The sequence below is a fragment of the Fundulus heteroclitus genome, chromosome 11 (assembly GCF_011125445.2).
Source record: "Fundulus heteroclitus isolate FHET01 chromosome 11, MU-UCD_Fhet_4.1, whole genome shotgun sequence".
NCBI lineage: Eukaryota > Metazoa > Chordata > Actinopteri > Cyprinodontiformes > Fundulidae > Fundulus > Fundulus heteroclitus.
In genome coordinates this window covers 25,286,967-25,307,585 of record NC_046371.1, presented here as the reverse complement: position 1 = coordinate 25,307,585, position 20,619 = coordinate 25,286,967, and the positions used below count along the sequence as shown (strand labels likewise).

Below are 20,619 nucleotides of genomic sequence, written 5' to 3'. Positions count from 1 at the left end.
ACGAAAGGAAGAAAGTTTTGTCTTGAGTTTTCAGATTTTAAATCTGCAAATGTTTAATGCAGCCTTTTGTTTTTAAATGCGGTTTTCCTCTATTTCCAGTCCTGTGGGTGGAAAGGGTTAGATTATCTCTTTGCATAAGAATGATTGATTTTTAATTGGCTTTAGTGTACAGAGCAGAGATCACTCTGACTCCCTTTCTTGTTTTAATGTCGGGTTTATTCTACTAAAAGGGCTTCGTGTTGACATGACGGATCTATGTCAAAGCTGACTTTGATGCTCGCAGATCAGAAGATTCATATCATGTACTTGTTAACAGGTCTTCTGTCTTGTTTTATCAGTCCTGTTGGCAGTCCTATCGCCAGGTTTGTTTTATGGCGCTGTAACAGCAGCCAGCTTTCAGCATTTACAAGAACAGGTGGAGTTTTCTTGTATGAGGGTGGCTCTCGTTTGCTGAAGAAACTTTAAATGTAACAAGGTAGCGCTCAGCCTCCATTTAAGGTCAGCATAGATGTGTAGGAAAACAAAGCGTCACCCACTTAAAAACCAAAATTAGCACGGTTTGCTTTGTGTTAATTTTGCTTTAATTAAACGCTTGCTTTAGTATGTAAAACCAAAAGGGCAAGCTGGTTTGGCTTTAGTCATAAAGTGAGAATTTTTTTATTTTGTCTGACTTTTTTTTTTTGTATCTTTTGTCTGAAATTCATCTGTTTTCTCTCAAAGGATCCAGCAGGAATCTTTGAGCTGGTCGAGGTTGTCGGCAATGGGACATATGGGCAAGTGTACAAGGTGAGCCCTTGAAAAGCTATTTTTTTTTTTTTTATTAAATAATCATAATGATGCACAATTATTGAGATAAAAAAATGTAACAGAAGCATATTTTAATGTTTACTGATCAGGAAATTCCTTGAGCTTGAAAAAACAGACTTTTATTAATATATATGACGTTACACGGACCTTTTTATTTATTTTAATTTTTTTGTTAGTGATCACCAGGTTAGATGAGGATTCATTTTGCCCCCAGGCGCATTAAACAGCATGATGGGTGAGGTTAAAAAACAAAAATCTCCAAAACAGGCTGTTGGAGAACAGAGAGAGTGGCATTTTGGGGTCGGCAAGCCTCCCTTACGTCTCTTAGACAGTAACTACATGCCAGACAGAGGAGACATGTCAGGAAAATGCCAGTTCTGTTCTACCATCATGAGTTGAAATGTGGAGTTTTGATTTACTCTCCTTGGACTTTAACTTGAGCTGCAGGCAAATAAGACAAAAAAACAAGTTTTTAGGCAATAAAAACTCTACGTGGATCTGGCTGGAGGCAAATCTTTAAGCAGCGGGATGGTAGAAGTGTTTTCCCTGCTCTATTGAATAAATGTACATGAGGTTAGGCTACTGTAAAGACATTTTACTTGTCTTTTTTCTGGGTTGCCAACATGTTTGTCTGCATCTGTATTATACTGTACCTAAAGAAAGTGTTTTATTTATGCAACACTGTATTGAGCTCTGCTTTTCTCGAGTAGCTGTACAAAATTACTTTTTCTGTCTTTGTTGAATGTTCTGCATATTAACTTCTTAAATTACAGAACGTTTCGCTCGGTGATTAGATTAATTTCAGCGAGCTGAGTGATTAGTTGAAAGTAGTCTAGAGATAGGAGACTCCAGAAAAGCAGAATAAGAACAGCACAATGACCTAAAGAAGCAGCGGGCAGTACGTAATGAGTCAAAGTTTTAGATTTATGGAAACTGGAGCGGAAGCCTCATTTAAAACACCGTTGTTGTTTTGTGTTTTTTTTTTTTTTTCTTAATCAGGGCCGTCACGTGAAGACAGGCCAGCTGGCTGCCATCAAAGTGATGGATGTTACAGAGGAGGAGGAAGAAGAGATCAAAGCAGAGATCAACATGCTAAAAAAGTACAGCCACCACCGCAACATAGCCACGTATTACGGTGCCTTTGTGAAGAAGAGCCCACCAGGACAGGACGATCAACTCTGGGTCTGTCTGCATTTGCATCTGGTCTAATGAGATTATCAGCGCTCTTTTCATTAATCATGCTCTCGCTAAGTGTGCGTCTGCCTCTGCGCAGCTGGTGATGGAGTTCTGCGGAGCCGGCTCCGTCACCGACTTGGTGAAAAACACGAAAGGCAGCACTTTGAAGGAAGACTGGATTGCTTACATCTGCAGAGAGATCCTAAGGGTGGGAAACTGTATTTTAGCCTGATAGATCAATTATGCAGCAGCCTCTTCCGCTCACTGACCACGGTTGACTTCCTTGTCGGTAACCAGGGCCTTTCTCACCTGCACGCCCATAAAGTCATCCACCGAGACATCAAAGGCCAGAACGTGCTGCTGACGGAGAATGCAGAGGTCAAGCTAGGTGGGCTGAAAAAAAAAAAAGATGTCGTTTAGCTTTAGGCGGGTCTGTTTTTAAGCCCTCCTGAAGGGTCTCACTCTTTTACTCGTCTCAACCCTCATATTGCAGTGGATTTCGGGGTGAGCGCTCAGCTCGACAGGACCGTCGGACGCAGGAACACCTTCATCGGCACTCCTTACTGGATGGCACCCGAGGTCATCGCCTGCGATGAGAATCCTGACTCCACTTACGACTATAGGGTAACAGCAGAGGAGTTTGATTTATTACATGTGCTGTGAGAATAAAACATTAACATAGGTGCTGTGCTGTACCTGTTTTACAGAGCGATATTTGGTCTTTGGGGATTACGGCCATAGAGATGGCAGAGGGAGCTCCTCGTAAGTGTATAATCTTCTTTGACTTGATTTTATTTTATTTTATTTTACTTCATTGCACATGTATCTACTGGTCATTAGATAATTTCTCATAATCTCAGAGCCAGTTCTTAAAGACCTCATGAATGAGTGCGTCTTGTGCATGCAGCCCTGTTGTCTGTGTCTTCAGATGGACAGATGACTCACTGTAATTAAGGTAGTGGAGTTGTGAGCTGGCAGTTGGCCTGTGGAGGCTGGTGGCCCAGATCTCTCCCTGGTTTATGAGGAGATCTCTGCTTGAAATTTGGTGCAGAACCAAAGACCGAGAGAATATCTGAGTGAAGTGAGGCCGATCTGCTTGGGTTAAGCATTGGCTCGTCCCTGGTTGCTTGTTTTGCTGAGTTTTGTGCTACATTTGACTAGTGACTGCTTGTTTTCAGATTGATTTGTGTGTTTTTTACACATCTTTTTTAACTCTGGGCTTAACGGGTTTGACTCGTGACTTTGATTTTGTTTTGAAATGGCACAACTAATCTGAAACTCAAACTGAGTAATCAAGCTAAACAATCACAAGACTGATGTGGAAACCTGAGCCTGCCCATGCCCGTGGTGGGAATGGAATGTGCTGGGCATGGGATGATACGAGCTTCTGATGGTGTGATAACCTTGAGCACAACTACTTTGGTTTCACTCTGTTATGATTTTGAAATGATGATTTTTAAATGGTATCACATTATAAAATTGATATTATAGCTATATTATTAGGTACTGCCGGCACTGAAAGGAGTTTAAAACGGACATATCTTGCAAAATTCACTTTTTTAGCCCTTAAGTACATTTTGTTGGTTACTTTGAGTGTCTAGGAGTGCAGAAAATCTGAATGTAGTCTGTGCAGGAGCTTTTTGGGTCATATTTCTAATTTTCTCAACTTTCTATTACATTTTTTTTAACTATTACATCACAGTATTTGCTGCAGAGCTGCTAAACAAGGTATTGGAGGTCTGGTTTACCAATTTTGCAAATCTGCCATTTTTCTAGTTTTCGTCGTGATTTTGTAGTCCAAGCTGAAGGATGCTGACGTTACAAGCGATTTTTAAATCATCGATTTTGTTTATTAAACCGTCACCCAGCATCCTCTAAAAATGGCTGAATTGTGGGTGACGGGGAACACTCTGCGACCTGGAAGGGGCGGAGTGTGAAGTACCTCCTTTAGATTTAAAGAGACGGCACCAAAATTGTGTGCTCTCAGACGCACCTCGGAACAGGGGGCAAAAAAAGGGGGAATGTGGGGAGAAATTAAAGCTATAGTTGATAATCCTCTTCAGAAACACTTTTTGTTACACTGGGTGAAATGGTCCTTCTATCCTGATAGTAGTCAATTCACTATGGATTCAGAAAAAGGAGGTTTAAAAATGTGATCTCTGTGAAAGCTGCAGGCCTGTAAAACGTTGACCAATCACTGCCTTTTGCACCGAAGGGCAGGGATTGGTCAGAGTTTGGTCCTGCTCTCACCCCCTTCTGTCCATCAACTTCTGGGGTATCTCCTTATCTATTGGTTGTCCCACATGCCAATCATTCTGACACGCTGGCGTAACGGCAGTGTGCGGCTCGTTCCTTGTTAAATTCCGCTTGCTGGCTGCGCCTGTGCACTTTTAGTGCTGTATTCGGTTAGCTTAGGGGTTAACTCTGATGAGAGGGGTGACATCATCTAATTTGCATATTCCTAAAGTTGTGAGGCTAGGCTGCAGGAGACCAAAAAGTTATTAAAAATAATGATTAGAGGTGTTTGGAAATGAAAAATTCCCACACAGCTTCAGAGACATAAAAAGACTGCTTTAAAAACTACATTTATGTGACAAGGCAGCAGCAGTTGTCATGTGCCTGTGAGACAGCGCTGAGGTTAGTAAGAACTCTCATGGCAACTCAGATAATTGTTGGAATAAGTGCGCAAATATAGGTTATACATAATATAGGGTATATACTGTAGATCACATATGCTTTACATTGATTTAACTTGTATTAAAAAAACTTCATTCTGAAGGTCTTGCGGCTTTTATTTTGCTGTGGCAGTGCGCCACGATCAATTACATGTAGCAGAAACCCTGTTATATACTAATTCCTTATTTGTACATGTCACAACAGCATGTACATAAGGAAAGTGGAAAACACTTTAGTTTGCTGTGTTGGGTTTTAGTAGCGCAAGCGTCAAGCATTTTCATAGAATTAAAAAGCTTCTACATTTATTAAGGGTACGTTTGTAAAGTAATTATGACTCTTGAGCACAAATTAGTTTCTTTCAGTATGCTTTCTGCAAATCTTCTGACAAATATTGTCAGAATATTTGCCTCTGTGGGCTGTTTATTATACCAGTTGACATGGCAACTCTTGCAGTTTATTGCAGATGTTTAAAGTGTTACCATGAGTTTTTTTTTTTTATTATTATATTAGAACAGTTCCCAAAATACGACTTTGCTTATTTGTTAGGGGGAAGTTGAATGGAGTCATCTCTATTAGCTATCACACCAAATTTGCAGCAACACATCAGAGAGGTGATGATCACGTGACTCGTGTGATGCAAAAAAAAAACTGTTTCCATTGCATTTTTGCAAAATATACCAGTTTCCATATGGCTGAAATACCACCTCATCCTAGCGCAAAAACTTCTAATCAAAAAATAGGAGTGTTTTCGGAATTGCCGTGTTTCCATTAACCAAATTTATTTTCGTAATTAGAATTTGCGCAATTTGTTGGTCAATGGAAATGTGACTATTGTTGCACAAGCCTTACAATAAATAAATAATATTAATGTTGAACTGGTTTGTCTTTATTGCAGTCGCAGACTCCTGATAGCGGATGCGTAGCATATAAATACTGTTACTGCAATAAAGCCCCACTTACAATACAGTTGAAGTAATAAGAGTTAAATTAGAGGGTTACCAAATAATCATAAAACATAAAGGAATTTTCCCAAGATTGTACTGTAGTAAGCAAAAAAAAAAAGCTGTCATATATCATTTGCTTTTTTTTTTTTGTATCATTAGTTACATGGGGATGCCTGCTTTTGTTTTTTAATCCACAGCAGGGGAAATGCACACCATTGTGCTGCTGTTGCAGGATTATCTAACTTTCATCTTCCTGAAAAGTGGAATTTAGCCGCTTCACAGGCTTTTAAAGATCTTTTTCTCTCATATTTAGCTGCTGTTTTCCCTTTTGATTATGAATAATAGTTGTTGTGAACCATTTACATTTGGCCTTCAAATCATTTCTGTACAGTAGATTTAGTCAGTAACATCTCTGTGACCTGAAAGAGGAGCCTCTTTATGATTTTATTGACCACTTTTTGGATTTTTCGTAATGAAAAAGTTTGCCCATACCTTTTTACTGAAGCATTTGTCTGAGTTAGAAAAAAAGGCGAATTCATTGAAGGAAGACTGGATTACTCATACCTGCAGAGAGTCTAAGAGCGGGGAAATGTAATAAGTGTAAAGAGTTGTATTTCATTAAATCTTAAACTAAAGTTAAGACTATGCACTGAGCATTTGCTTTTAGTAGACTGTTGAAACTAGTTAAGATTTTGGTAAATAATGAAAGGTTTTCCAGTGTCTATGTTAGAGTAAGTCATGTTGCTCTGGGAGGCATCTTTACACTCTTCTCATGTCTCATGAAAAAGAATTTCTTTCTTTTTCATGAGACATTATGAATGTATTTATGGCTTTTTTCCCCTCATCACTGATGGAGTCCACACTGCTCCTACTGACTACTGAGAGTTGGATGCAGTAAGGTATACAGGCCAACTGTAGAGCTGGAGTTGGTGTACAGTTATAAATTATGCAGCGTATCGCTTCAGTGACTGAAGTAGGTTAGAATATTCCCTTCTTCGAAATTCCTTTTTTTTTTTATTATTATATTTGCTGAAACCATGCTGAGCTCCTCAGTTCACCGTTCAGAGGAAAAAGTCTCATCTGCGTTTGTGGCTCTAAACTTCCCCGGATAATAATAAGAATAAACTTTGTCTGTGCTTCAGATCACAAATTGTTTTTTGTTTTTTTTTTATAAAGCTGTAGGAGTTAAACTTTGGAAACGTTTAAATTTTTCCAAGCAAGCCAAAGTACTGTTAAGGTTTTTTGCTTATTTCTGACCACAAAGTAATTCACAAAATTAGATTTGGTGTATAAGCAGTTTTTAACTGGGTTGGATCATTGTAGCAATTTTGTTAAGAGACTTACTGGAGAGAAATAATGACTAATAATGCAGTAATGACAATTTCCTTTCCTCGCAAAAGTATTCATATCCCTTACATGTATTATTTTGACAATTCACAACCACAGACATAAGCATATTTTATTGAGATTTTATCTGATGGCTCTGCTGAAAGTGGGCCAAATGGGTCAAGCTCAGTCAGATTGTGTGGAAAGCTCCTGCGATTATCGATTCTTACGGCTCGTTTCTCAGGCTACACTTCCTTATTGCATCTCAGTATGGACTTTGACTAGACCATTCTAACACATAGATCGGCTTCTCTCTACACATTGTGGCTGTGGCTATATGCTTATCTTTAGTCTGAGGTGTTTGTGGCCTCTAACAGGTTTTTCTCCATGTTCAGCCTGTATTTAGCTCCATCAATGCTCCTGTCAACTTTACACAGCTTGTCCAAGCTGAAGGGGGGAAAAAAGTCCCTTACATATTTTTCTACATGAGAATGACGTGTTATGACGTGAATTGTTAGTCATCTGCAGAACATTTTGTTTTGAACATAGACAAGAAACTTTATTTTTGGTTTCATTTAGCGAGGGCACCTTCTTCCATGTGTTTGCTCTGTCCCCTGAACAGACTGCAGACGGGTCTTCTTACAGCTTTTCTTTCGTCAATGGCTTTCTTCTCGCCACTCTCCCATGAAGACCAGCTTTGTTGAATAATAGTTGTTCTGTTAACAGATTATCCAACCTGAGCTAAAGATCTCTGCAGCTCCTCCAGAGTTTCACGTGGCCTCTTGTCTACCTCCCTTGTTTAATGCTCTCCTTGCGAGTCCTTTCGGTTCAGCTGGACGGGCATGTTTTGGCAGGTTTACTGCTGAACCATTACACCGAGTTGCTCCTTGGGGTTTTCTACCATAATTGATCTTACCTTGCTTTTAACTTTTAGATTTTTGTTTGTGAATAAAATTTGGAAACCATGGATCATTTTCCTTCACCTGCAGATGATGTGATATTCAACATTGGCTTATTGTAAAAAAAACAAAAAAAAAAAACATGTTTTTGTCAGTGATCAAACCCCCCTCCACCGAGTTGTCATTAAGGCGAACGTAATAATTTTAAATTGAGTTTTTAAATTGTCTGTACGCTCAATTGGTTAGAGTCCTAAAGACCAGCAGTTGACTCTCGGTTTATATTAAAACGCCTTCAGCTTGTAACTCTGTATGAGGCTCCTTTCCACTGGCAGGAAATTGCTGCAGTCAGTGGGTGATCCATCCTAAAAAAAATGTTATATGAAGCCCCTATTAAGTTAGCTGTGATTCCTCTGGATTATTGTGGCCCTCAAAAACTGAAAGGAAAAAAAATCCCATTGCCTTCGGTTGTTACGGTCACGTTGCTTGTCTCCGAAAGGGTGCAAAAAATAAAAAAAAAGCCTATTTACTGTGAAACTCTGAAACCAACCAGTCGGGTTTAGCTGCCTACCTACACTGGGAAGGCAGTGACTCAGAGTCCTTGCTCTTACATTCAGTGTAACGATAAGCCTGAGGCACCAGGAAAGATTGGGTAACAACAGCTGTAACCTTGTTTCAGCATAGTAAGAAGCATCTATAACGGTGTTTAAGATTATGTACAAACTACGTGCTGAGGGTATAGTTGAATATAAAATGTATTTTCCGTTTTGTGCTTTTGCTTGTTTTCTTTTGTTCCTTAGCTCTCAGTATAGTTAAGGGGATTTAACTCTGATAATCTGCTCTATTTCTGTAGCTTTGTGTGACATGCACCCAATGAGGGCCCTCTTTCTGATTCCAAGGAACCCCCCTCCAAAGCTTAAATCCAAGAAATGGTGAGTGTTAATGGCTTCCTTTTCCAGATTCCTTGGAATACTGTTTCTTTGCAGATAAGAGAGCTCAGATCTGCTTAGATAAATCAGACAAGATGGTTTCAGGTTTCTTCACTTGTGGTGTTTCTCGGTTTCTGTTCTATTTGAACTGAAATTAATCAAACAAATAAATTATGCTGTAATAATGGGTAAGTGGTGAAAGGCGTTATGGCAGGACGATATAATAAAAGGCAGTTCTGCATTGTAATTACTGAGCAGAGCAGCAATAAACGGGCCTAAACTCATTAAAAGAGAAGGACACTAAATGGAAACTATGTGGAGTTGCACAACAAGCAGCTGCATCGTTTGCAGTAAGTCTTTTGAGACAACTGAGTGTGAGAGGGAGCTGAGATATTCAAAACTAATTTGTTTCATCGTCAGTCTGTTGTATGCAGCAAGTGAACCATGTCCCTACAAGAGTTACAGTTTCCCCTGTTGTTCTGCCCCCTAAAGTCTGATAAGATATGGTGATTATTGGGTTATGAACTGTCATGAAAACACAGAATGGCAGAAAACAGACCCGTTTTAAATGATCAGTTTAATGAAAAAAAAAAAAAAAAACATGTGATGAACCTTTCAGTCACAATTTATGTGTAATTATCCCAAGGTTTTAGTTGGTTAGTTTTTGTTTCGATTGAGACTTGGGTCGCAGCTCTTGGGGGGTTACAGGGGGGAAAATAAAAAAATAGATAAATAAAAAAAAAGATATATATATATATATATATATATATATATATATATATATATATTAGATATATATATAGATATATATATATATATATATATATATATATATATATATATATATATATATATATATACATATATACACACACACACTTTTATTTTTTTTAAGTTCAGATTTTTATGGCTTCACAGCTCTGTGCTTCACTCTGTCACGGTTGCTAGGCAACAGCAGTTGCGCTGCAGGGTGACAACAGCCGACGAAGGCTAGACGGTCCAGGTCCACAGCCGCTCACCTCTACCCTTCGTCTTCTCCGCGTCCTTCCAAGGACCCGGCTGACGTAGACAGGGTCCTTCAAAGGCCATGGCCCCTAATTTTGGGCCGATCTTATGTTAGTAAACAATGAACTGGCCACGCTAACCTCACTTTTCGCTTCATAATTAGTGTTTTACTATGGAGGGTTGGAGTACATTTTCTGATGTGGCCGTCAAAGTGTTACCCTGAGGACACCGTCTTTGTGTTGTTTGGCCTTAAAAAGTAACTTAAAGATGATGATGCAAATGTAATGGATTGAAGGGAAGTTAAAATGCTGCCGTATTATGCGACCACAGATGCCGTCAAACTCGTTCTCCCTCATTTGGCTCAGGCACGGCGGAAGAAAAATTTAGGCTGCTCCAGCTAATTATCAGAACTAAATATGCAGGAGAATTGTTTGGAAGGTGTGGCTTCAGCAGGTGTTTGCTACTGAAGCTGGACACAAGGTAAAAACAAAGGCTGTAAAGATGGTGGTCTGGCTGTTTATTCCCTGCGTGAGCCATCTCTCCTAATGCCTACATATACCCACATATTTTTGTTTAAGAGTAATTTTTTTAATAACAATGAAACAAATTCATATCCTGCATAATACAGTCATGCATCTCATATAGCAGATCCAAATGACACAACATCATTCCTTTTGATACTCATCTTGTTTTAAAAGAAGCATGGCCACAAATGTTAGCAACAATTGCTCTTCTGCATAAAAAAAAAACGATTCAAATTTTAAACTTTCAACATTTATAATTTTATAGGTCTAAAAAAAATACTTGCCCTTTTAGTTTGTTTGTGCAAAGAGAATTTGTCTTTACTTGAGTAATCAAATATTTCCAGTTCTAACACGTTCCCTGACAATCCTAGTTGGGTTACAAACCAGATCTTCTCCTGTTAAAGTCCCATTTTTATTCCCCTAGCAAGAAAAGGTGGTCATCCTTTTAATATTACGCTTCCTCCCAGGTCAAAGAAATTTATCGAGTTTATAGAAGGCTGTCTCGTCAAGACCTACCACAGCCGGCCAAGCACAGAGCAGCTGCTCAAGCATTCGTTCATCAGAGACCAGCCCACCGAACGGCAGGTCCGAATCCAGCTCAAAGATCACATTGACCGCACGCGCAAAAAGAGGGGAGAGAAAGGTAAAGAGTGCAGCGTCAGTTAATTTTCAGAGGCAATTCTGCGTGATCCGATATCATTCAGGTAATATTTAGTCTTTATGCATTCCCACCTGCAGAAGAGACTGAGTACGAGTACAGCGGCAGTGATGAGGAGGATGAAAATCGTGGCGACGACAGAGAATCAAGGTGACTTGATCATTTCTTTGCAGTGGGCATTAATACCTACCTGCGGCTCATGTTTTGTAAACGATCCCCATCCATAACTCTAACTTTGATCCTCAGTTCCATTCTGAACGTGCCCGGTGAGTCCACCCTGAGGCGGGACTTCCAGCGGCTGCAGCAGGAGAACAAGGAGCGCACGGAGGCTCTGAAGAGGCAGCAGGCCCAACTGGCTGCCCAGCGCCGCGACCCCGAGGAACACAAGCGGCAGCTGCTGCACGACCGACAGAAACGCATCGAAGAGCAGAAGGAACAACGGCGCCGACTTGAAGAGGTAATGGTCAGCTTTTCATTTTAAGTGACTTTAATTTCCTTTTTTCTTAACCACTAAAGCAATGTTCTGTCTTAAGATCCTTTCTGAGACTTTATACTGTGAACTTTAGTTGAAAACAAAAATTGTTTTTGCACAGTGCTGAGATTTGAGGTCTGTTTTCAAGATTAAATAATACAAGCTAAGCTCTTCGTGGTCAACAAAATTGATTATTTTCAAATGAGTTTAATCTGGAGTGGTTCACATTAATAACGTGAGGTTTTTTAGTATGTCTTCACTTGCTGTTACTCACTACTCACTTCTTCTTTATTGGGTCTTTATCATGACATCAGCATCCTGTTTGCCAGTACCCTTTTCTTTTTTTGACATGTTTGCCATGAATAATTTACTTATCAGTAATAACATTTCACATGTTGAATCTATGAGCTATAAGCACGTGTTAGTAAAGTAGTAGAAAGATATCTTGTCAAGCTTAAATTTAATGTTTAACTAACCTAGACCTCAAGAATTCAGAAAGCCTCCATTATTAAATTACTAGTTAGTACAGTCAGAAGTGGTCATTAACATTTTGACACGTTAATACCACAAACTAATTTTATGTGGCAAACACAAATGCATAGATAATTATTAACTTGAAGGGAAATTATGCATATTTAGCAAGCTTTATTTGATAACTCTAAAATGTATGACATGCATATGCCCCCCCCTCACCGTCTCAATGAAGAACCGCCCTTTCCTGCAAGTACTGCACGTGTCTTCAGTTTTGCAGAATTTTTTTATCCATTCCACTTTAGAAAACAATTCAAGCTCAGTCAGATTGGATGAAAAGCGTCGTCAAAAAAAAATCTTCTTTTCAAGTCTTGCCACAGAATCTCAATTAGATTTAGGTCTGAATTTTGACTGGGCCATTCTAACACCACCCTAATCTTCGATCTAAACTATTCCATGGTAACTCTGGCTTTATTTTTAGGGTTGTTGTCCTGCTCAATGGTGAACCACTTCCCTAAACTCAAAGCCTCTCTTCTCCAAGGTTTTCCTTTTTTATCTGTCTTCCAATCAGCTCCAACCAGCTTTTTACTGCTAAAGTAAAGCCTTTCTAAATAGGGTTCAGGGTGATATGCAGTGTTAGAGATCCTCCCCTCAAAGTGTTTTACGCATCGACCAAAAAGTTAGGGTGCTTGATTGGACAGCAAACTGGTGGGACCTGAACACCACATGAACCTATGGGGTTCATTTGGTGAAGAATTTTGGTGTTTTTTAATTATCTGTAAGTAGGCCTGTCAAGCTAACAAATTTTGCTGGACGATACATTTTTCTAAAGATTATTGCGATAAATCATATTGCCATTTGGAGACCTTTTTCTACTAATATGATAACGGCTTAATAACGCAATTACCCCCATTTTCTGTGGGAACCCCCTCCTACACTCAGGAACTGAGAAGGGAGGGGTGAACAGACACTGAAACCTTTTTGTTGTCTCGTTTCAGAGAGAGGAGACGGCAACACAAGGGGAAGTAAGCAAGCAAATTTTTGAATCATGTGATTAAATTTTATCGTGCGATTTATCGCGACAGGCCCATCCGTAAGCCATAATCATTAAAATTGTGAGCAATAAAGGCTGGAAGTTTAGGTGGACAGCTGAAACAATTAACGCCTCAAAAACACATCTGAACCCCAAATTAAAAAAAAATCCTGCTGGATATTTATACTGATATGGAATAAACCCACAGAGGACTCAATCCGAAGTCACAGAGAAAGTGAAACTGGAAAACTGATGCAGGAGGCTAAACCAGTTTGGTGAAATGTCCATACAGCAACACAGTGGTCTCTGTGGCCCCTACGTGCTCGTATGCATGCCTGACAGCATCGCCACGCTCCTTATGAGATGTCGGATGGTGTCCTGGGCTATCTCCTCCCAGATCCTGACACGGGCGTCTCTGAGCTCCTTGACGGTCTGAAGTGCAACCTGGTGGCGTCGGATGGACCTAAACACGATGTCCCAGAAATTTCTGTTGGATTTAGGTCAGAGGAGCCTGGGGGCCAGTTAATGCTATCAAGTCCTTCCTCCTCCAGGAACTGCCTGCATACTGTTACCACATGTATGTCTGAGGCCTCCACCCACCAAACCTGTTTCTCAGGACGTCTCATTGGTCCACCTGTTGACTTCATTAACACCAAAACAGCAGACACTGGTCAACACCGCCCTCCACCGCTGAACTGACCAGATCAATAATCCCGAAGTTTCACTGATTTTAATTTTATGCTCTGACTTAAAAGGTGTTTTTTTTTTTTTTTTTTTTTTTTTTTATAGCAGTGTCTCTTTCTTAAATGAGTGACAAAAGATATTGAAGTTATTCACAATATTCTATTTTTTTTGTTAGCTAAGGCAAGTTTATTTGTATAGCACATTTTATTAACAAGACATTTCAAAGGGCTGTACATGAACATAACATAAGAAAACGTACAGAGGAAAGTACGTTGTGGTGGAATAGTGGCAGAAGGTCACGATGAGTTAGGCTACACACTTAATCTAATGAAGTTTCAGTGAACTACAGCAGTTTAAATAGATCATTAACATTCAAAGACGGCGCTAAACAAATTAACCATACACACACAATCCGTTTAAATGCATTTAAATATTTGGCTACATCCTGAAAAAGAGTTAAAATGGTATGATCTCTTTTTAAAAGCATGAACTTTGAGATAAGCTTTGTAGGATTTCTTTTGATTTTAACTCTCATTGAAGAAATTTAAAGTCAGAGGGTCCAGAAGATAAGTATGAAATATGGACTTCTTTAAAAAACTGTAATGAGAATGATTTTTGCAATCTAAAATGGGCTGTTGGAAAAAGAATGAGATCTGTAGCTTTTAAACATAGTTTTTGCCTTCAGGAACTGAATACTATCAAGCAGTATTGGTCCAAGATTGATATCTGTCTCAGTTAATTTGTTTGAGCAAACCCTGGAGGTTGTGTTAATCTTAATAATGTGGTGCACAGCAACCTTATACATAATATTTTTCCACATTTACTTGTGTGTACAACCATCTTAGACTGACAATGGTTTGAGATTTGTAGGTCAAAAAGTTCCCTCTGGAAATAGCAACAAATGCTGATCTTGATCACTTGTGAAATTGAATCCTCTTTTCCTTTTTGTGTGTGAAGGATTTCAGTGTCTTCACGGTCATCACTTTCCCTGCTACTTCACATGGTGGACACAGTATAAAGAACTACATTTATTATACACTATATTTTAAGAAATGTATGAAATGCGGCTCAAATCTGATCTTTTTGTCCAAATGCAATCTATATCTGTCTTTTTCATGGCAGTGTGAACAGCCCAATCTTTTCATCCCCCCCAAAAAAAACAATTTGTGCTACTTCCTTATGTTGTACTAATTTGGATACGTATCGGACATTTTTCAAAGCATCCACAGTCTGAACAATGTTGCCACATTTTATCCTTCTTTTACGTCACTGTCCTGGCTCTCACTGCACATCCACACACAGCAGTAACGATTAACTTAGCGCTCCATAAAGACCATTAATAGCTGTGCTGCTTTCTTCTTACCTTACTTAATCTCACTATGGTGTGGTCTTAATATCGTCGGCTCCCATTGCTCAACAGCTTCCTAATAATAACAAGGAGAGATGCTGGCTGGTATCCACATGTTTTTTACACAAATATTTATTGAACACTTTTATGAACTATTACATTCCCCATTACTTCTGTAAACAATGCGCTGCTGAGTGAGGTCTCCTTCTGTTATCTGCGCATGCGGGTTGCTTTGAGGTCTTGAACCGTTCACAGCAGAATGATGGCAGATGCATTTTAATAGTAGTATGAATGGCCACCCTGGAAAAAAAATATCTGCTTTCAGCAAAAAAAATTGGAATCGAGCATCAAGACATGCAGTGTCCTGAAGTAGCTTGTTTAATATGTGGGATGTTACTTGTTTTGCTTTTAAGAGCAATGTTTGTAGGGTTTTGACCGCAGTAACATGTAGTTCCATACAATCTATTGGCAACAAGACCGCAGTGGATTTCTAAATACTTTTTAATAATTTTTTTTTTATAAATACCACAATATGTCTTGATAAAGTTACCATCCCTAATTTTAAGATAAAATGTAGTTTTTGAGTTGACAGATTGTGTTAGACTTTGATTAACACTAATAAAAAATGAAATGTTGCTGAAGAATTTGAGACATCCCTACAAAACTCAGCTATATGGTCAGCTGCCAGCAAAATGTCAGCAGCTGACAAAACCTTGAGATTATGTGGACCATATAATTATGTTCTGGAATTACTGTCAAACAACACAAATTTAAGTACTACAGTCTTTTCCTGATTTCATCTGCTCTGTTATTTGCTTCTGTTGTTCAATATTACAGGTGGATCTCAATAAATGGCATCATCATCTAAAAGTTGATTCAGTTCAATAATTTAATTAAAAAAGTCAAATCTAATATCCAGGCTGATTACTCAGTAATATATTTAAATATTTTCTGTACGCACAGTTTGATTGTGAAAATAGAAATAATAATTTTTAGAACTTAACATTAAATATATTGATCTTTTGACGGTCGTCTAGTCGACAATAACTGAAGCCTCTGATCAAGGAGGACACTCTTTGTGTTCAAAGCATAATTGCAACCTTGAGGGTTAGTGAAGCAAAGAGTTTGAGGGGGATTGACAAGTTGAGTGTGGGCAGCAGCTAGAGTCGTCGATTCAAGAGTCTTCACACACAGGCTGATCAGGGCATGTACTACAGTTGTTGCAATTGTGTGATTGCAGCTTTGATGCAGGAATACATGCAGCAGGAACATTATACTGTTCAATAGGAAGATGTGTTTGTTGTGTAAGAACCCTTTTTTTATCGGCCCTATGTGATGTTTTAGGAGAAACTGATTTGAAATGTATCACTTTTTGTCGATCAGGACATGTGCTACAGCTGTTGCAATTCTTGTGTGATTGCAGCTTTGATGCAGGAATTCAGGCAGAAGGAGCCCAGACTAAGTATTATACTGTTCAATAGGAAGATGTGTGTGTGTGTGTGTGTGTGTTGTTCAAGAACCCCTTTTTATCGGTCCTATGCGATGTTTTAGTTTTAGGAGAAACTGATTTGAAATGTATCACTTTTTGTAATGAACGTGGACAATTTTAAGTTTAATTATTGAAAAAAAACTTTAGATGATGTTCCAATTTATCGAGACAGCCATGTAAAGTTGTCAACAGCTGAGCGGTAAGGAGGCTTGGTGCCAAGTCGGTGCTCTTACTGCAGCACAAACAACAAGTCATGTGGTTTTAGTGAAGCATTTAAAACTAGATGAAGCATGTGCCCAAAGACAGTCACTTTAAGCTTACATTAGAGCAGTACGCTCAAAAGCTCTGATTAAGATGCAATACACTGCAAAAACGGATCTAAAAATAAGTAAAATGTTCTTAAAGTTGGTGTATTTGTCCTTGATTTGAGCAGGTAAATATTATTTGCCAATGGAATGAGTATTTTGACCCCTAAAATAAGATAAATAGACATCCTGCACTTGAAAAAAGATTGAGATGAGTTGTTCATATTTTAAATGCAAAAATCTTATTCCATTTGCAAATCATCTTATTGACCTGCTCAAATCAAGCACAAATACACGCATTTTAAGAACATTTTACTTATTTTAAGTTCAGTTTTTGCAGTGTAGGTGTGCGTTTCTTTGTAAAGGTGAATCAGATCTATTCCTTTCTTTTTCTCCAGCTCTTTACAGTAGAGAATTTTTTTTTTCTTCCCATAAGCTTCGGTTCTCATTTCGCTCTTTCCTGTCACCTCTCTCTCCCAGCAACAGCGAAAAGAGCGAGAGATGGTGAGGCAGCAAGAAAAAGGTCCCCATCGGAGACTCGACGATATGAGACGAGAGGAAGATAGGAGGATGGCAGAGAGGGAGCAGGTAACCAACCGCAGGAGAAGCAGAGCTGCTCTCGGCCAATCAGGGAAGGGTGGGCGTGTCCGTCCAGCGCCACAGTGCAAGGAACACTGCTGGTGAAATTCCGTGAGAGGGTTGCCATAGCAGCAAGGATCTAAATTAGTGTATTTACTTAGAGATGAGTTTTCTGTGGGTGAGCTCTCTGCGTCTCTCCATTTCCAGTCTATCCTCAGCGGCATCAGAGTCTGGCATCAACGCAACAGCATCTTTTTAGTGCCACAGACTTCACAAAATTCACACCGTGCTCCTAGATATTTTGAATGATTCAATGCCTTGAAATGTGTCACGTTGCTTGTGTGTTGCTCACGGTTTCATATTTGATATCATCTGTGCATCTTAATTCCCTTTTATTCACAAAGCCTCAGCAGCTGCTTTCCTACTAAAATTAATCAGCAGAATCTTTTTGACTTCTGTCAAAAAACAGCCTTTGCTTGCTGGAATGATATTACATAACCCTTTATCTGTGTTTATCTTCCACCCCTCTCCCACATCATTTCCTTTCTCTTGTGCCACCACCTTTCCTCTGTGCCTTCTTACCTCGCTGCAGGAGTTTATCAGGCACAAGTTAGAAGAAGAGCAGCGGCAGTTAGAAATCCTTCAGCAGCAGTTGCTTCAGGAGCAGGCGCTGCTTATGGTAACTAGTCCTCACCAATGCTTCATTGGTCCTCAGTTCGCTCGCAGACACTTTCTTCTCTACCACTTAGTGATGATTCCTCATCAGTAAAAGCGGATTTAAGTGATCAAACTGATCTGCACTTCCTGTGTTGGTTTGGTTGGCTTCTATTTTTGTAGAAACAAATTGTTTTAAATTCTTTCAAGTGATAAATGCAAGTAAAAGTAATCTCTATCTGGATGTTCTAAGACACAAACACGGCTCTCATAATACACATAATACGCTGTCACATAATACAGTGACCTATATTTTCTGGGGAGATTTGTACGTTTTCAGTTTTTAGGTATTTCCAGCTTCGTTTAGAGGCCAGAATTGCCACCCTCTTGGCATCTTTGTCTTCAGCTTGCGCTCGTGCGTAGGAGTTGCTGTCATTAAAATTGAATCTTTGTTTCAGTTTGGAAAGAACAATAGCCAAAAGCGCCGGTATGCATGAGGCAGATCAGAAATCCATTCAGTTGCATCTAAAATTGTTTACCCCCCCTCTACAAAGTTATTTATTGCCAAAAGTGTTTTGCAATGAACAGATTACAATAAAACTAGTATTGCCGGAATATCATCTAAATTCAACACAGAATCCTACCTCCAGTCACCCCTGCAATACCAAAACTTTTCAGCCTCTGGAACAGACATCAGGTGTTGGTTTAGGCACAGCCTGATGGAGGCTCAGTGATAATCTGGGACTGATTTGCTTCCTCAGCAACTGGGAACTGGTCAGTGGAGGGCAAGATGGAGTCTGTCAGGAAACCCTGAAAGCAAATGTATTTAGTCTGTGAGGAAGCTGAGGTTTAGGTGTAGGGCCGCACCTATCACAAAATTGCGATATGTTTAAATCATAATTGCGATTGCAATTTTATTTTGACTTTTCTCCGCAATAACCACAAGCAATAAAAATGGCCTGTAGATAAAGATGCTTATAAACAAGGACCATTTAAAACAATACATTTCCATGTTCTTATCAATCAGAATATCATTTTTCAAGAGAATATCTTGTTGAGTTGGACATCAATCCATGTTGAACATAAAGTACAACCAACAGACAAGTCTATCCATCACACAGTTTGACCGGAACTTAATGCTATAATGAGATTCCTGAAAAAAGTATGATTATATAAACTCTAAAACAAGTAATACAATTCTATTATCTCACTGTTTTGACACCGTTTTAACTCTTTTGGAGGCAAACTCACTTTAAACATCTCATCTGTTAATTGTTACATAGCCAATAATTGGAAATGGTGTTTTTTAAAATTGCGACTATATTGCTAATGCGGTTGATTGTTCAGCCCTATTTAGGTCCACCAACGTTTGCTTTCAGAAGGTTTACAGAAAAATACTGAAGTGCCACTCCTTGTCGCCTGACTAGAACTCTATTCACAATCTCTTTTGGGATTTAAAAAAGGTGGCTGCAGCACATAAACCCAAGAATATTAATAAAGTGGAGGCCTTTGCCCCCCAAATAGTGGGCTAACATTCAATAACGCCTTTAAAAGCTGATGTTTGGCTATAAATAATGTATGCTGAGGTTATAACATAAAAAGTGCTCTTCTAAGGACTAAAGATGCTAGTCACTAGAAGTTAAATCATTTAGAGACACCAGTAATCATTAAAACTGGCCTTTTTCTGTTGAATTAAAACGACAAATAAGCCAAGAGGGCGTACTGAACACATTTTATCTTTGCTTATAATGTAACACATTATAAGTAATATTCTCTTCACATTAACTGATATTTGTTGCAGTAAAATGGGAGTTATCATATACTTGATATCAGATGTGCAAAACCTTAGTCTGCGCTTCAGTTTGATGAAAGCACGAGGTGCATGTGGATGTTAGAAGTATGCTGTGTTTTCACGTCTGTGCCTTTATTTCCTTAGGAGTACAAGCGAAAGCAGCTGGAGGAGCAGCGGCAGTCGGAGAGGCTGCAGAGGCAGCTTCAGCAGGAGCATGCCTACCTGGTGTCTCTGCAGCAACAGCAGCAGGAAAAGAAGCCCCAGCTTTACCACTATAACAAAAACCTCGAGCCCAACAACAAACCTACCTGGGCCCGAGAGGTAAGCGTTTTTTAAAACACGGAAATGCCCCAGGAAACGTGATGTACTCAAAGATAAATCGTCTTCTATTCCAGGTGCAGGAGCGAACTAAACTAAACAGGCAGGGGTCACCCAAAATCTGCACCACAGTGTCTGACACCGCCATCCAGTCGCGCTCAGACTCCATCAGTCAATCGGGAATGGTCCAGTCTGCACAAACGCCACCGATGCAGAGGCCCGTAGAACCCCAAGGGGGTCAGGGAAAGGTGTGTGTGTGGTTCAGTAAAACCTTGCAGAAAACTAGCTGCTGATATTTTATGGCTTTAATTCTTGACCTGCCTTACACTTGAAATCTGTGCTGCTTTATTCACGCCTTCCTTTCTTTACTGTCTTTTCCCTTCACATCTTTCTGTTTCCCCATTTAAATTAATACCATCTACCTAAACCATCTGTGCATTTCTCGTCACCTTGCCCTACATCTTGGACTGTCTTGGGTGCTCCTCCTTCTGCTTGGCTGCCGCCCCGCCTGGTGTTCTCCTGCTCCTGGCCTC

At 39.4% G+C, this 20,619-nt stretch overlaps 1 protein-coding gene across 5 annotated transcripts in view; it reads left to right on the top strand.

Annotated features, from left to right (window-relative positions):
• Positions 1-20,619, top strand: part of mink1 (misshapen-like kinase 1) — a 38,898-nt gene that overhangs the window by 6,165 nt on the left and 12,114 nt on the right. For 2 of the 5 annotated variants that reach the window (XM_036143226.1, XM_036143225.1), the window contains exons 2-16: positions 721-786; positions 1,807-1,989; positions 2,081-2,191; positions 2,281-2,371; positions 2,477-2,607; positions 2,691-2,745; positions 8,679-8,757; positions 10,751-10,926; positions 11,022-11,091; positions 11,188-11,398; positions 12,883-12,909; positions 17,224-17,331; positions 17,915-18,001; positions 19,913-20,089; positions 20,164-20,334. In XM_036143226.1, the coding sequence (XP_035999119.1) occupies positions 721-786; positions 1,807-1,989; positions 2,081-2,191; positions 2,281-2,371; positions 2,477-2,607; positions 2,691-2,745; positions 8,679-8,757; positions 10,751-10,926; positions 11,022-11,091; positions 11,188-11,398; positions 12,883-12,909; positions 17,224-17,331; positions 17,915-18,001; positions 19,913-20,089; positions 20,164-20,334 (1,743 nt within the window). The remainder of the gene's footprint in view (positions 1-720; positions 787-1,806; positions 1,990-2,080; positions 2,192-2,280; positions 2,372-2,476; positions 2,608-2,690; positions 2,746-8,678; positions 8,758-10,750; positions 10,927-11,021; positions 11,092-11,187; positions 11,399-12,882; positions 12,910-17,223; positions 17,332-17,914; positions 18,002-19,912; positions 20,090-20,163; positions 20,335-20,619) is intronic. The other 3 variants (XM_036143228.1, XM_036143229.1, XM_036143227.1) reach the window with 2 other exon arrangements.